Source organism: Chiloscyllium plagiosum, chromosome 40, assembly GCF_004010195.1.
Source record: "Chiloscyllium plagiosum isolate BGI_BamShark_2017 chromosome 40, ASM401019v2, whole genome shotgun sequence".
Classification (NCBI taxonomy): Eukaryota; Metazoa; Chordata; class Chondrichthyes; order Orectolobiformes; family Hemiscylliidae; genus Chiloscyllium; species Chiloscyllium plagiosum.
Window position 1 is genome coordinate 24337086 of NC_057749.1, and position 14824 is coordinate 24351909.

Consider the following 14824-nt stretch of genomic DNA (forward strand, 5'->3'; position numbering starts at 1 on the left):
ACTGCTACAGCGGCACAGAAGACTGCAAAGGGGCACAGACACTGCTACAGCGGCACAGAGACTGCTACAGGAGAACAGAGACTGCTACAGGGCCACAGAGACTGCTATAAGGGCACAGAGACTGCTATAAGGGCACAAAGACTGCTACAGGGGCACAAAGACTGCTACAGGGACACACAGAATGCTATAGGGGCACAGAGACTGCTACAGTGGTACTGAGACAGTTACAGGGGCACAGAGACAGTTACAGGGGCATAGAGACTGCGACAGGAGCACAGAGACTTCTATAGGGGCACTGAGATGCTGCAGGAGCACAGAGACTGCTACAGCGGCACAGAGACTGCTACAGGGGCACAGAGACTGCTACAGTGGCACAGAGACTGATACTGGGTCATGGAGACTGCTACAGGAACACAGAGACTGCTACAGGGGCACAGAGACTGCTACAGTGGCACAGAGACTGATACTGGGGCATGGAGACTGCTACAGGAACACAGAGACTGCTACAGGGGCACAGAGACTGATACTGGGGCATGGAGACTGCTACAGGAACACAGAGACTGCTACAGGGGCACAGAGACTGCTATAGGGGCACAGAAACTGCTACAGTGGCACAGAGACTGCTACAGGGGCTCGGAGACTGCTACAGTGGCACAGAGACAGTTACAGGGGCATAGAGACTGCGACAGGAGCACAGAGACTTCTATAGGGGCACAGAGATGCTGCAGGAGCACAGAGACTGCTATAGGGGCACGGAGACTGCTACAGGGCCACAGAGACTGCTATAGGGGCACAGAGACTACTACAGGGGCACAAAGACTACTACAGGAGCACAGAGACTGCTATAGGGGCACAGAGACTACTACAGGGGCACACAGACTGCTATAGGGGCACAGAACTGCTATAGGGGCACGGAGACTGCTATAGGGGCACAGAGACTGCTACAGGTGCACAGAGACTGCTACAGGGGCACAGAGACTGCTGTAGGGACACGGAGACTGCTATAGGAGCACAGAGACTGCTATAGCAGCACAGAGACTTCTACAGGGGCACACAGACTGCTATAGGGGCACAGAGACTGCTACAAGGGCACAGAGACTGCTACAGGGGCACAGAGACTGCTGTAGGGACACAGAGACTGCTGTAGGGACATGGAGACTGCTACAGGGGCACAGAGACTGCTACAGGGGCACAGAGACTGCTACAGCGGCACAGAGACTGCTACAGCGGCACAGAGACTGCGACAGGAGCACAGAGACTGCTACAGCGGCACAGAGACTGCTAGAGGGGCACAGAGACTGCTACAGGGGCACAGAGCAGAGACTGCTATAGGGGCACAGGGACTGCTATAGGGGCACAGAGACTGCTATAGGGGCACAGGGACTGCTATAGGGGCACAGAGACTGCTATAGGGGCACAGGGACTGCTATAGGGGCACAGAGACTGCTATAGGGGCACAGGGACTGCTATAGGGGCACAGAGACTGCTATAGGGGCACAGGGACTGCTATAGGGGCACAGAGAACTGCTATAGGGCACAGAGACTGCTATAGGGGCACAGAGACTGCTATAGGGGCACAGAGACTGCTACAGTGGCACAGAGACTGCTACAGGGGCTCGGAGACTGCTACAGTGGCACAGAGACTGCTTTAGAGGCACAGAGACTGCTATAGGGGCACAGGGACTGCTATAGGGGCACAGAGACTGCTATAGGGGCACAGAGACTGCTATAGGGGCACAGGGACTGCTATAGGGGCACAGGGACTGCTACAGTGGCACGGAGACTGCTACAGGGGCACAGAGACTGCTAATGGGGATAGACACTGCCAAAGGGGAAAGACACTGCTAAGGGGGACGGACTCTGCTAAGGGGGACGGACTCTGCTAAGGGGGACGGACTCTGCTAAGGGGGACGGACTCTGCTAAGGGGGAAAGACACTGCTAAAGGAGACAGATGCTGCTAAAGGGGAAAGACACAGCTAAAGGGGAAAGACACAGCTAAAGGGGACAGAGACTGCTAAAGGGGACAGAGACTGCTAAAGGGGACAGAGACTGCTAAAGGGGAAAGACGCTGCAAAAGGAGACATGCTGCTAAAGGGGAAAGACACAGCTAAAGGGGACAGAAACTGCTAAAGGGGACAGACACTGCTAAAGGGGAAAGACGCTTCTAAAGGAGACAGATGCTGCTAAAGGGGAAACACACAGCTAAAGGAGACAGGCGCTGCTAAAGGGGACAGACACTGCTAAAGGGGAAAGACGCTTCTAAAGGAGACAGATGCTGCTAAAGGTGAAAGACACAGCTAATGGGGACAGAGACTGCTAAAGGGGAAAGACACTGCTAAAGGGAACAGACGCTGCTAAAGGGAACAGACGCTGCTAAAGGGACAGACGCTGCTAAAGGGACAGACGCTGCTAAAGGGGAAAGATGCTGCTCAAGGGGACAGACGCTGCTAAAGGCACAGACGCTGCTAAAGGGACAGACACTGCTAAAGGGGACGAACACTGCTAAAGGAGACAGACACTGCTAAAGGGGACGAACACTGCTAAAGGAGACAGACACTGCTAAAGGAGATAGATGCTGCTATTGGGGACACAAGCTGCTAAAGGGGACAGACAGCTAAAGGGGAAAGTTGCTGCTAAAGTGGATAGATGCTGCTAAAGCAACAGACGCTGCTAAAGGGACTGACACTGCTAAAGGGAACAGACGCTGCTAAAGGGGACAGACACTGCTAAAGGGACAGACACTGCTAAAGGGGACGAACACTGCTAAAGGAGACAGACACTGCTAAAGGGGACAAACACTGCTAAAGGAGATAGACGCTGCCAAAGGGGACACAAGCTGCTAAAGAGAACAGACACTGCTAAAGGGGAAAGATGCTGCTAAAGGGGACAGACAGTGCTAAAGGGGACAGAGGGACATACACTGCTAAAGAGGATAGACACTGCTAAAGGGGATAGATACTACTAAAGGGGACAGACAGTGCTAAAGGGGACAGACAGTGCTAAAGGGGAAAGACGCTGTTAAAATGGACAGACACGGCTAAAGGGGAAAGACACAGCTAAAGAAGACAGATATCGCAAAATGGGATAGACACTGCTAAAGGGGATTGACACAGCTAAAGGACACAGACACTGCTAAAGGGGACAGACGCTGTTAAAGGGGACAGACACTGCTAAAGGGGATGGACACTGCTAAAGGGGACAGACATTGCTAAAGGGGATAGACACTGCTAAAAGGGATTGACACTGCTAAAGGATACAGACACTGCTAAAGGAGACAGACACTGCTAAAGGGAACAGACACTACTAAAGGGGATCGACACTGCTAAAGGATACAGACACTGCTAAAGGGGACAGTCACTGCTAAAGGGGACAGATGCTGTTAAAGGGGACAGACACTGCTAAAGGGGATGGACACTGATAAAGGGGACAGACAGTGCTAAAGGGGGACATACACGGCTAAAGGTGAAAGATGCTGCTAAAGGGGACAGACATTACTAAAGGGGACGAACACTGTTAAAGGGAGACAGACCACTGCTAAAGGAGACAGACAGTGCTAAAGGGGACAGACAGTGCTAAAGGGGGACAGACACTGCTAAAGGGGAAAGACGCTCCTAAAGGCGACAGACACTGCTAAAGGGGACAGACAGTGCTAACAGGGGCAGAGACTGCTAAAGGGGGACATACACCGCTAAAGGGGACGGTCACTGCTAAAGGAGATAGACACTGCTAATGGGGACAGACACTGCTAAAGGGGTCAGACACTGCTAAAGGAGATAGACACTGCTAATGGGGACAGACACTGCTAAAGGGGACAGACACTGCTAAAGAGGATAGACACTGCTAAAGGGGTCAGACACTGCTAAAGGAGATAGACACTGCTAATGGGGACAGACACTGCTAAAGGGGACGGTCACTGCTAAAGGAGATAGACACTGCTAAAGGGGTCAGACACTGCTAAAGGAGATAGACACTGCTAATGGGGACAGACACTGCTAAAGGGGACAGACACTGCTAAAGGGGATAGACACTGCTAAAGGATACAGACGCTGTTAAAGGGACTGACTCTGCTAAAGAGGGCAGACACTGCTAAAGAGGCACAGAGACTGCTGCCATCTCCTAGCAATTCGCACTAGTGCAGTCTTGCACTGAATTCAAAAGGTTGTGGGTTCAGAGGCTGATGTGTAAAATGCTGGGGCCTGCAGGATTGCTGCTGTGTTTCTGAATACTGAGGCCCTATCAACCCTCTCGTGTGGACGTATGGATTCTATTGCACTCTGTGGAAGAACAGCAAGCTTTTTGTCCTGGCCAATCCCTCCCCCAATCGCTGGAAACGGATGATCCAGACATTGCCAGTTTGCTGTCTGTGGGAGCTCGCTGTTCACAGGCCTGCTTGCTGCATGTCCTGAATTTGGAACGACGCTAACACTTCATTAACTGTAAAGTGATTTGGGGTGTCCTGCGGTTGTGAAAGCCATTCTTGTCTTTAATTCCTCGGGTCGTGGGCATTGCTGGCAAAGCCCTTTGAACTGAGCTGTTTGCTCGGGTCATTTCCGAGGGCAGTTCGGAGTCACATGCTGTGTGCCACAGACTAGTGGCTGGGTGAATTGGGTTGAATCTAAATTCTCTCATTAACAATAAAGGGTATCCGATACTTTATAAATCTAGCGTCCATTTCAGAAATGAATCAGCTAAAGTCCAGAGCTCTGAATTCGTCCAGAATTCTGTTCTTAAGATGAGATTCCCTACAGTGTGGAAACAGGCCCTTCGGCCCAACAAGTCCACACTGACCCTCCAAAGAGCAACCCACCCAGACTCATTTCCCTCTGATTAATGCACCTAATACTATGGACAATTTAGCACAGCCAATTCACCTGACCTGCACATCTTCGGAGGAAACCAGAGCACCCAGAGGAAAACCACGCAGAGAATGTGCAAACTCCACACAGACAGTCGCCTGAGGCTGGAATCAAACTCGGGTCCCTAGGCTGCAGTGCTAACCACTGAGCCACTATGCCATCCCTGTGAATCCATTTGGAGGGAAAGAGAAAAGGAAAAAGAGGTGAATCCTGCCCTTAATTTAATGTGATTTATCATAGTCGCATTTACCCAATTACAGTGAAAAGCTTTGTTTTGTGAACAGTACAAGCAGATCATAGCGAGCAAGATTATGCAGATCAAAGGGTGATTGGACAGAGTGAGGCAAAAAAGTTAAAGCGAGACAGGAGGTTCACAAAGCAAGATCAACATTAGATCTGAGGTTTGAGAGAAAATGTTATTAGTGATTTTTCCAGACTTAGAATTTAGGTGTAAAAGTGCAGAACGGTTTTAAGAAATGTGAGAACAAGATCTGCTGTAGACAGCAAGCGAAGAGTGGCCCAGTGTCAGCCATCTTGGACTGCTGCCTGTGCGTCCATAATAAGGAAGTTAAGCTCTCTTCAGTTATTTGGTTGCTATGGAGATCTTGACTAAGAATCTCAAGTGAAAGAATGCTGGAACTGCACGTGAGCTTCCAAAGATTGGATTGGTACTGAATATCGCACAGTGCTACCCACACCCACTCAGTTCTGAAGAAGGCTCACTGGAACCCAAAACGCTGATTCTGCTTTCTCTCCACAGATGCTGCCAGACCTGCAGAGTTTCTTCAGCAATTTCTATTGTTTGGGATTCCTGATGAAGGGCTTATGCCCGAAACGTCGATTCTCTTGCTCCTCGGATGCTGCCTGACCTGCTGCACTTTGATCACGATTCTGATTTCCAGCATCTGCAGTCCTCACTCTCTCCTAATTTCTATTGTTCTAACATACTTAGCTGACTTTCCAATCCAGGTTCCTGCTGAAGGGCGACTAATGTTTTGAATAATTCTTCATGTTATTAAACCAATCTGTTTCCTGTCAGGCCATCAAAAACATTGTGTGCCAATACAAAGAAAAGGCCATAAAAAAATCCTACAGAACTTCATACATTGACTAGATGTGATAAAATTGACATCTGTTGGTGTGAGGTAAACACTTCCCATCGTATTAATGATCAATAATGAAAGAAACCTTGTAATGGAGAGGATAGTGTCCCCACCTCCGAGACAAAACCTCAGGGTTTGGGTCCCACTCCAAGACTGGACGGCTAAGGATGTACTGATGTGAACAATCAAATTAGGAGAAGCAGGCCACTCAGCCCCTTATGCCTGCATTGCCATTTGATAGTATCATAGAATCCCTACAGTGTGGAGGACGGCCATTCGGCCCATCAGATCCACACTGACCCTCCAAAGAGCATCCTACCCAGATTGCACTTCCCCATTCCCTGTAACCCTGCATTCCCCATGGCTAATCCACCTAGCCTGACATCCCTGGAAACTCCCATGGCAGTTTAGCACGGCCAATTCGCCCTAATCTGTACATCTTTAGAGGAAACCAGAGTACCCAGAGGAAACCCACACTGACACGGGGAGAACGTGACGGATAATAATTCCCGAGTGAACGTTGACCTGTAGGACAAAGGAGCTTTTCCCTCCCTAGGGACACAGGAGGTTATTGGGAGTACCTGCTTGTTTCTAGTGGCTAGATTGTTATTATTTCATAGGTTTTGTTATTGCCCAGCGGGGTGGAATCCTCAGGGACAGTTTCATAGGGTTGTACCTTGACGACCACCGCTTTGGTTCCCAGACAGACTTCACCCAAATCCACGTGCTATATCTCTTTTATCCAGACTCTGTTTCCATTTAGTTACAGGTCCCTGTGACCAGACGCTCAACCGAAATGCATCTGACCCCCCAATCATTTAAAATAATCAGTTGTTGTTGTGTGAAAACTGCACCCTCAATACCAGTACCTAGCTAACTAATATCCACAAATCCACACAACACATTTGAGCTATTTATGTGCCTCTTTATCTCAATCCGGGGTGAAAGTCCACACGGTACATACTATCCCTGGCTGGTTCCTAATCACCAGGGCTGATTTAGGAGGACAATCGTGTTAACCTGGTTTAACGTCTTTGGAATTTACGAGGCTGAGAAGTGATCGGATCCAAGTGTTTAATCTGATGGGGCGGACACAGGGAAACTGTTACCTCTGAGGGAGGAAATCAAGAACAAACAGCCACAATCTTAAAATTACAGCATCTCTGTTCCAGATCGAAATCGGAGGAGGGGGGGAACGACAGCTGATCACACCAAGGGGATTGGAAATCTGAAACTCTCTCCCCTTAAAGGCTTGGGGTGTTAGTATTGGGATGTGCGGTAGGAGATTCAAGACTTAGCAACAGTTACTTGTTCAGTAAGGATATTAAAGGATATGGAGCTGATTAGCTCAGTTGACCGGATGGCTGGTTTGGGACTCTGACAATTCCCACACAGCTGATTACCATTAAGGTCCTGCCTTCTGAACCTTGCCTCCACCTTATGACCCTCAGGTCAAACCCACAACCAGTGGCCTCTCTCTAATAAGAGTGTGGGATCTTTGGGAGTATGGTGACTTTGCCTCAAGATTACTTGAGTACAGTAATATTGCCACATATGGCACCACCTTAGGGTCAAAAGTACTTCGGTACAAATTCTTAGTTGCAGATGTGCAAAAATTAATAAGTTAGAAAGTTCAGCACTGCAGTCTTCTTAGAATAAAAATAGAAAAATAAAGAAGGAAGGTTAAGAAGTTAAAGGGATATGGAGTAAAGATGGTAACCTGCTTGAGATATGGATTGCCCTCCTCAGGTTTTGTGGACACAGTGGGTAGTGTCCACACCTCTGGGGCTGAAGCTCTGCGTTCAAAGCCCACCTCAGGACATGATGGCCACAGAATGTACATCACAGCGCAACCAAACTAGTTGCTTATTAACCCTTTCGATTCAATCTGATGGTCAGAGAGAGCGCGAGAGAGAGACACCCCTGTCTATCCAGAACTGACGCAGCACAACAGCCTTCCCAGGTTCAGTGATTCGACCTGCAGGCTGTTGTCATTCTCAATCTGAGATACCATCACACACAGATTAGCCACGATCTAATGAGATGGTGGGACAGGTTTCTGGAGGGAAGAAGGCTCAATGGCTTGTTTCAGTTGTCACATGACTTCACTTTGAACAAGGATCTGACAGTCAGTTCAATGGAGGTGGACTGATCAAAACACATAGCTACAGAGTTGCACCTTCTTAACCCCTATAAATATCAGCCAATCATAATATTTCCACCAGACAAATTATGGCCAAAGCTTAACAACTTTGGTTACATCACTCACCACTTTAATTGAAAAAGGTACCTGAATATGTTAGATCCCCAACTATCCTGGTGCTGTTGATAGGTGACAGCCTAGTGGTATTATCACTAGACTATTAATGCAGAGACCCAGCTAATGTTCTGGAGAACCTGGGTTCAAATCCCACCATGGCAGATGGTGGAATTTGTATTCAATAAATATCTGGAATTAAGAGTCTAATGATGACCATGAAACCATTGTTGAATGTTGGAAACCATCTGGTTCACTAGAGATGTACAGCATGGAAACAGACCCTTTGGTCCAACTTGTCTATGCCAACCAGATATCCTAAATTCATCTAGCCCCTTTTGGCCCATATCTCTCCAAGCTGTTCCTACTCATATACCCATCCAGATGCCTTTTAAATGTTGTCATTGTGCCAGCCTCCACTACTTCCTCTGGCAGCTCATTCCATACACACACCACCCTCTGCATGAAAACATTGCATCTTAGATCTGTCTTAAATCTTTCCCTTCTCACCTTAAATCTATGCCCTCTAGTTTTAGACCTCCCGACCCCAGGCAAAAGACCTTGCCCACTTACTCAATCCATGCCCCTCATGAGTTTATACACCTCTATAAAGTCATCCCTCAGCCTCCAACACTCCAGGGAAAACAGCCCCGGCCTATCCAGCCTCTCCCTATAGCTCAAACCCTCCAACCCTGCAGACACCCTCGTCAATGTGAATCACATATTGACGAGATCACATCTGGAGAATTACATACAGATCTAGTTGTCATATTTTAAAAAGAATTCAAAGGCACCAAGGCAAAAAGAATTTGCATGATACTACCAAAAATGTGAGGTTATTCCCATAAGCAAACAGTGGACATGTAGGCGCTTTCTTTGTGGATAAAGATGAATATGTGACCGATAGAAATCGTTAAGGTTATAAGAGGTTGTGATTAGAACAAACATGGAATTGTTCCACTTGTTGAGAAGAACATAACTAGGTGGCATTAACATAAAATAGTTATTAATAAAGCAATAGAGAATTTAGGAAGGATAGAAAGGGGGGCAAGAGAGGAAGGGGAGTGGCATTTTTAGAGTCATAGAGATGTACAGAATGGAAACAGACCATTAGGTCCAACCCTTCCATGCCAACCAGATATCCCAACCCAATCTAGTCCCACCTGTCAGCACCCAGCCCATATCCCTCGAAACCCTCCCTATTCATATACCCATTGAAATGCCTTTTAAATGTTGCAATTGTACCAGCCTCCACCACAACCTCTGGCAACTCATTCCATACCTGTACCACCCTCTGGGTGAAAAAGTTGCCCCTTAGGTCTCTTTTATAGCTTTCCCCTCTCACCCTAAACCTATGCCCTCTAGTTCTGGACTCCCCCACCCCAGGGAAAAGACTTTGCTCATAATTTTGTAAACCTCTCCGGCCTATCACCCTCACCTTAACCTCCTTCCACCTATCGCATTCCCAACGCCCCTCCCCCAAGTCCCTCCTCCCTACCTTTTATCTCAACCTGCTTGGCACACCCTCCTCATTCCTGAAGAAGGGCTTATGTCCGAAACGTCGATTCTCCTTCTCCTTTGATGCTGCCTGACCTGCTGCGCTTTCCCACCAACAAGATCAGGCTCATTGGTCTATAGTTTCCTGGCTTGTCCTTACCATCCTTCTTAAACAGTGGCACCACGTTTGCCAGCCTCCAATCTTCCAGCACTTCACCTGTGACTATCAATGATACAAATATCTCAGCAAGAGGCCCAGCAATCACTTCTCTGGCTTCCCTCAGAGTTCTAGGGAACACCTGATCAGGTCCTGGGGATTTATCCACCTTTACCCATTTCAAGACATCCAGCACTTCCTCCTCTGTAATCTGGATATTTTGCAAGATGTCACCATTTATTTCCCTACAGTCTATATCTTCCATATCCTTTTCCACAGTAAATAGAGATGCAAAATATTCATTTAGTATCTCCCCAATTTTCTGCTTGATGTGAGATAGCATTACTGCTTTACTTAGGGAGGATATTCCTGGGAATACATCCAGGGACATTATTTGAGGGGAACTGAAAAATAAGATAGAGGGGCCCAGAAATCACTTCCCTGGCTTCCCGTAGGGTTCTTGGGTACACCTGGTCGGGTCCTGGGGATTTGTCTACCTTTATGCATTTTGGGACATCCAGCACTTCCTCCTCTGTAATGTGGACATTTTTCAAGATGTCACCGTCTATTTCCCTACATTCTATATCTTTCTTATCCTTTTCCACAGTAAACAGTATACAAAATACTCATTTAGTATCTCGCCCATCTCCTGCAGCTACACAAATAGGCTGCCTTGCTGATCTTTGAGGGGCCCTATTCTCTCCCTAGTTACCCTTTTGTCCTTAATGTATTTGTAAAAACTGTTTGGATTCTCCTTAATTCTATTTGCCAAAGCTATCTCATGTCCCCTTTTTGCCCTCTTGATTTCCTTCTTAAGTATACTCCTACTGCCCTTATACTCTTCTAAGGATTCATTCGATCTCTCCTGTCAATATCTGACATATGCTTCCTTCATTTTCTTAACCAAAACCTTAATTTCTCTAGTCATCCAACTTTCCCCACGCCTACCAGCCTTTCCTTTCACCCTAACAGGAATATACTGTCTCTGCACTCTCATTATCTCATTTCTGAAGGCTTCCCATTTTCCAGCTGTCCCCTTACCTGCGAATATCTGCCCCCGATCAGCTTTTGAAAAATGTTGCCTAATATCATCAAAATTGGCCTTTCTCCAATTTAGAACTTCAACTTTTAGATCCGGTCTATCCTTTTCCAACACTATTTTAAAACTAATAGAATTATGGTCACTGGCCCCAAAGTGCTCCCCCACTGACACCTCAGTCACCTGCCCTGCCTTATTTCCCAAGAGTAGGTCAAGTTTTGCCTTCTCTAGTAGGTACATCCACATACCGAATCAGAAAATGTTCTTGTACACACTTAACAAATTCCGTTGTTACAATACGGAATGGACTCAAAAACTCTTAACACTATGGCAGTCCCAGTCTATGTTTCGAAAATTAAAATCCTTCATCATAACCACCCTATTATTCTTATAGATAACTGAAATCTCCTTACAAATTTGTTTCTCAATTCCCCACTGACTATTAGGGGGTCTATAATACAATCCCAATAAGGTGATAGAATATCCTTTCGAAGGAAATCTGCCATCCTTACCTGGTCTGGCCTACATGTAGGAGGAAGTGAGAACGGCAGGCACTGGAAAGTGACTCCAAACCCACAACAATGTAGTTGACTCAAACTATTAGGGATGGGGTATAAACGTTAGTCATGGCCAAGTGCCATGAATGAATTAAAAAGGAAACATCCCTCAGTGTCAACCAGTTCTTCTTTCTGCCAATGGCTTTGGTGGCTTTGTGATGGTTGCTGGTGCTGCAAACCCAGAGGTGAGATTTCACACACATGTTCAGGTGATAGCTGATTAGTTGTGGCTTATCACCAGAAGAGACGACCATCCAAGCCAGCAGATTACATTCAGAAAACACCAGCTCATTCAGAATTGGAATGAGGAGACAGAAATGCAAGGAAGGAAGATCCATCCCACCCTGACACACACACACACACACACACACATACATTTCTACCCTACTGTTGTTACAATACGGAATGGACTCAAAAACTCTTAACATTTGCCTGTCCCTGTGTTTTGTTGTTTCCTGCTGTTTACCTATTATCTACTATCTATGTTACTTAACCATGTTAGCTGCCTGTATTGCTCACAAGACAAAGCTTTTCACTGTGCCTCGGTATACCAGAAAAGACGACCAGCAGATTACATTCAGAAAACACCAGCTCATTCAGAATTGGAATCAGGAGACAGAAATGCAAGGAAGGAAGATCCATCCCACCCTGACACACACACACACATACACACACACACACTTCTACCCTACTGTTGTTTTAATACGGAATGGACTCAAAAACTCTTAACATTTGGCTGTCCCTATGTTTTGTTGTTTACTGCTGTTTACCTATTATCTACTATCTATGCTACTTAACCATGTTAGCTGCCTGTATTGCTCACAAGACAAAGCTTTTCACTGTGCCTCGAGACACCTGACAATAAATTCAATTCAATTTACAAACCCTCCCCAACCCCCCCCCCAATACTGGTCATAGAGTGACACCCCGAGCTTACCTGGGCACTTGACGTCCATGAAGTAGGAGTTTGGGCTTTGAACCAAACGTTTTTTCTTGTGCCGCCTCCGCTCTGCTTCTGGAGACGGGTTTAACAAATCCTTCGCCAACTGCAATTTGTGAGAGGTAGGAACAGTCAGGTTAATCTCAATGACATAGCACGATGAATGGGGAGCGGGGGGGAAACAGTCACAGCAACAGAGATTGGGTGGAAAGATGCAGGAGGAGGTTGAACTGGTAACATATTCCAATATATATTATTTTCCAATAAATGCAAGGACTATTTTATGGGAACTCAATCATGCCTGAATTTTTCACTGAGAATATGATATTCTTGAGACAAAAACATTTCAGAACCTTGAGGATGTCCCAGAACATTTTACAGACAGCCCTTTTGAGATGCAGCTGCTGGTATTAGGTAGGAAACAGATGGGCTATTTACACACAGCCAGATCCCATGGATACCGATGTGCTCCTCAGCTTTTGTGAAGTCAGTTGAAGACAAATATTGACCGGGAGCTGAGGAGTCCCCCTGCTCCTGTTTGAACTAGAATGCCAGCACACACTTACACTTAACTCCCTGTGTTTAGATGGTCTTGTGATTGACAGTTCGTCAGTCTCCAACTTTCTCTCAATCTCACCCCCCCCAAAAAAATTGCTTACACAAATAACAAAGGAAAAGCAGACTACTCTGCTGCCATTCCACCCTCAACCCAATCCCACTGACTTGACTCTCCATTTTGTGTCACCACGTGGACATCTTCCACCAGCAATGCCTACATATGATCACGGGTGACACTTGGTGAGATATCATCCCTCAATGAAAAAATGCGACATAAAGAACAAAGAACATGACAGCACAGGAACGGGCCCTTCGGTCCTCCAAGCCTGCGCTGATCCACATGCTCCATCTAAACCTGTCGCCTATTTTGTAAAGATCCATATCCCTCTGCTCCCTGCCCATTCATGTACCTGGGAGAAAGTGAGGACTGCAGATGTTGGAGACCAGTGTTGAAAAATGTGGTGCTGGAAAAACACAGCAGGCCAGGCAGCATCCGAGGAGCAGGAGAATCGACATTTCGGGCATAAGCCCTTCTTCAGGAATGGATACATTTTAAACGACTCTACCACCTCTGCAGTCCGGGCACCCACCACCCTCTGCGTAACTTCTCACGCATATCTCCCTTAAACTCTTCCCCTCTCACTTTGAACACAGGACTGATCAGAGGCATCTTCAGAATATTGTGATGGACAGACAGCTGAGTTGGACAAAGGCATATAAGTTCACCTCCTGACTATATGTCCCACCAGAGACAACTGCAGAGCGGGCACTACCACGTGGAAGAAGAAGACCTGGCAAAGTGCGTTTGAGAAGGACTTTGAAGAGCAGGGCACCACCCGAGTTGGAGTGACAGATACTGCAATGAACCTGTGCTACCCATTGTCCTGCATGGCACCTGAAGGACTGAGGCTCAGTAAGCCATCACGGGAGATGTCTAACTCTCCAGCTCTAGAGCTGGGAAACATGTTGAGCTTTGGCACAAACTGTGATGCCAAGTTTAATGAGCCTCATAGGATTATCAGCCTTGTGGTTACACAACACGGACAAACTTTTTACAATTATTTGTAGAAACTCTTCAAAAACCTCAACAACTGAAAGACATCAGCTCTCACTGCCCAAAAGTGACATTTATTGGCTAATAAACCCAGTGTCCGTGCTCCAATCCCTGGCAAATAGGCACAAGGCACCCACCTATTCATGATACCAGTATATTGATTCCACATCACATACTGATTTTAATTACTGCTTTGTGTAAGGTAAAGGGTTATTCACTGTTTGTTTGCCTTACATGCTACAACCCTGGGCCACTTGCCAATATTTCTCAGTTGTGATACTTAGTTAGATACTTAGTCAGTCCCAGCCGCATATAAATAAAACAGGTTAAGAAAGTCAGAGAGTGAGCTCACACTCAAAGCACCTCAGGTCTGAGTAAGGTTTTGCACGCGGACCAATCTTGAATTGAGTGTGAACTGACTCCAAAGTGTGACTTTTCCCCTCTGTGTTTCACTTTGCTCCACTATCAGTTCATACCCAGATTCCGAACCCCTGTTTATGCTCTAACTGCAAAGGAGACGTCACCACACTCACATGACAGCTGCACCTTTGATATAAATAGAATCATTGAAGTAATGGGCATGGTTTCCAAACAGTGGCTCCACACTCACACAGCCAGAGTTTGGCTTTGCACTCAGCAAGTGACTACCCAACTTCACCCAACAATGGCACCCATTCAAAGTGCATCTCTATATACACAGACAATCACTGATACACTCACACACACATATTCACACACCCCTACATATACACAGACACACACTGATACACACACACACATATCCACAGACACACACTGGTACACA

At 46.7% G+C, this 14824-nt stretch overlaps 1 protein-coding gene across 1 annotated transcript in view; it reads right to left on the reverse strand.

Moving 5' to 3' along the window:
* Positions 1-14824, reverse strand: part of LOC122542625 (40S ribosomal protein S27-like) — a 37159-nt gene that overhangs the window by 16930 nt on the left and 5405 nt on the right. The window contains exon 2 of the mRNA XM_043680604.1: positions 12405-12513. Coding sequence (XP_043536539.1) covers positions 12405-12513 — 109 coding nt within the window. The remainder of the gene's footprint in view (positions 1-12404; positions 12514-14824) is intronic.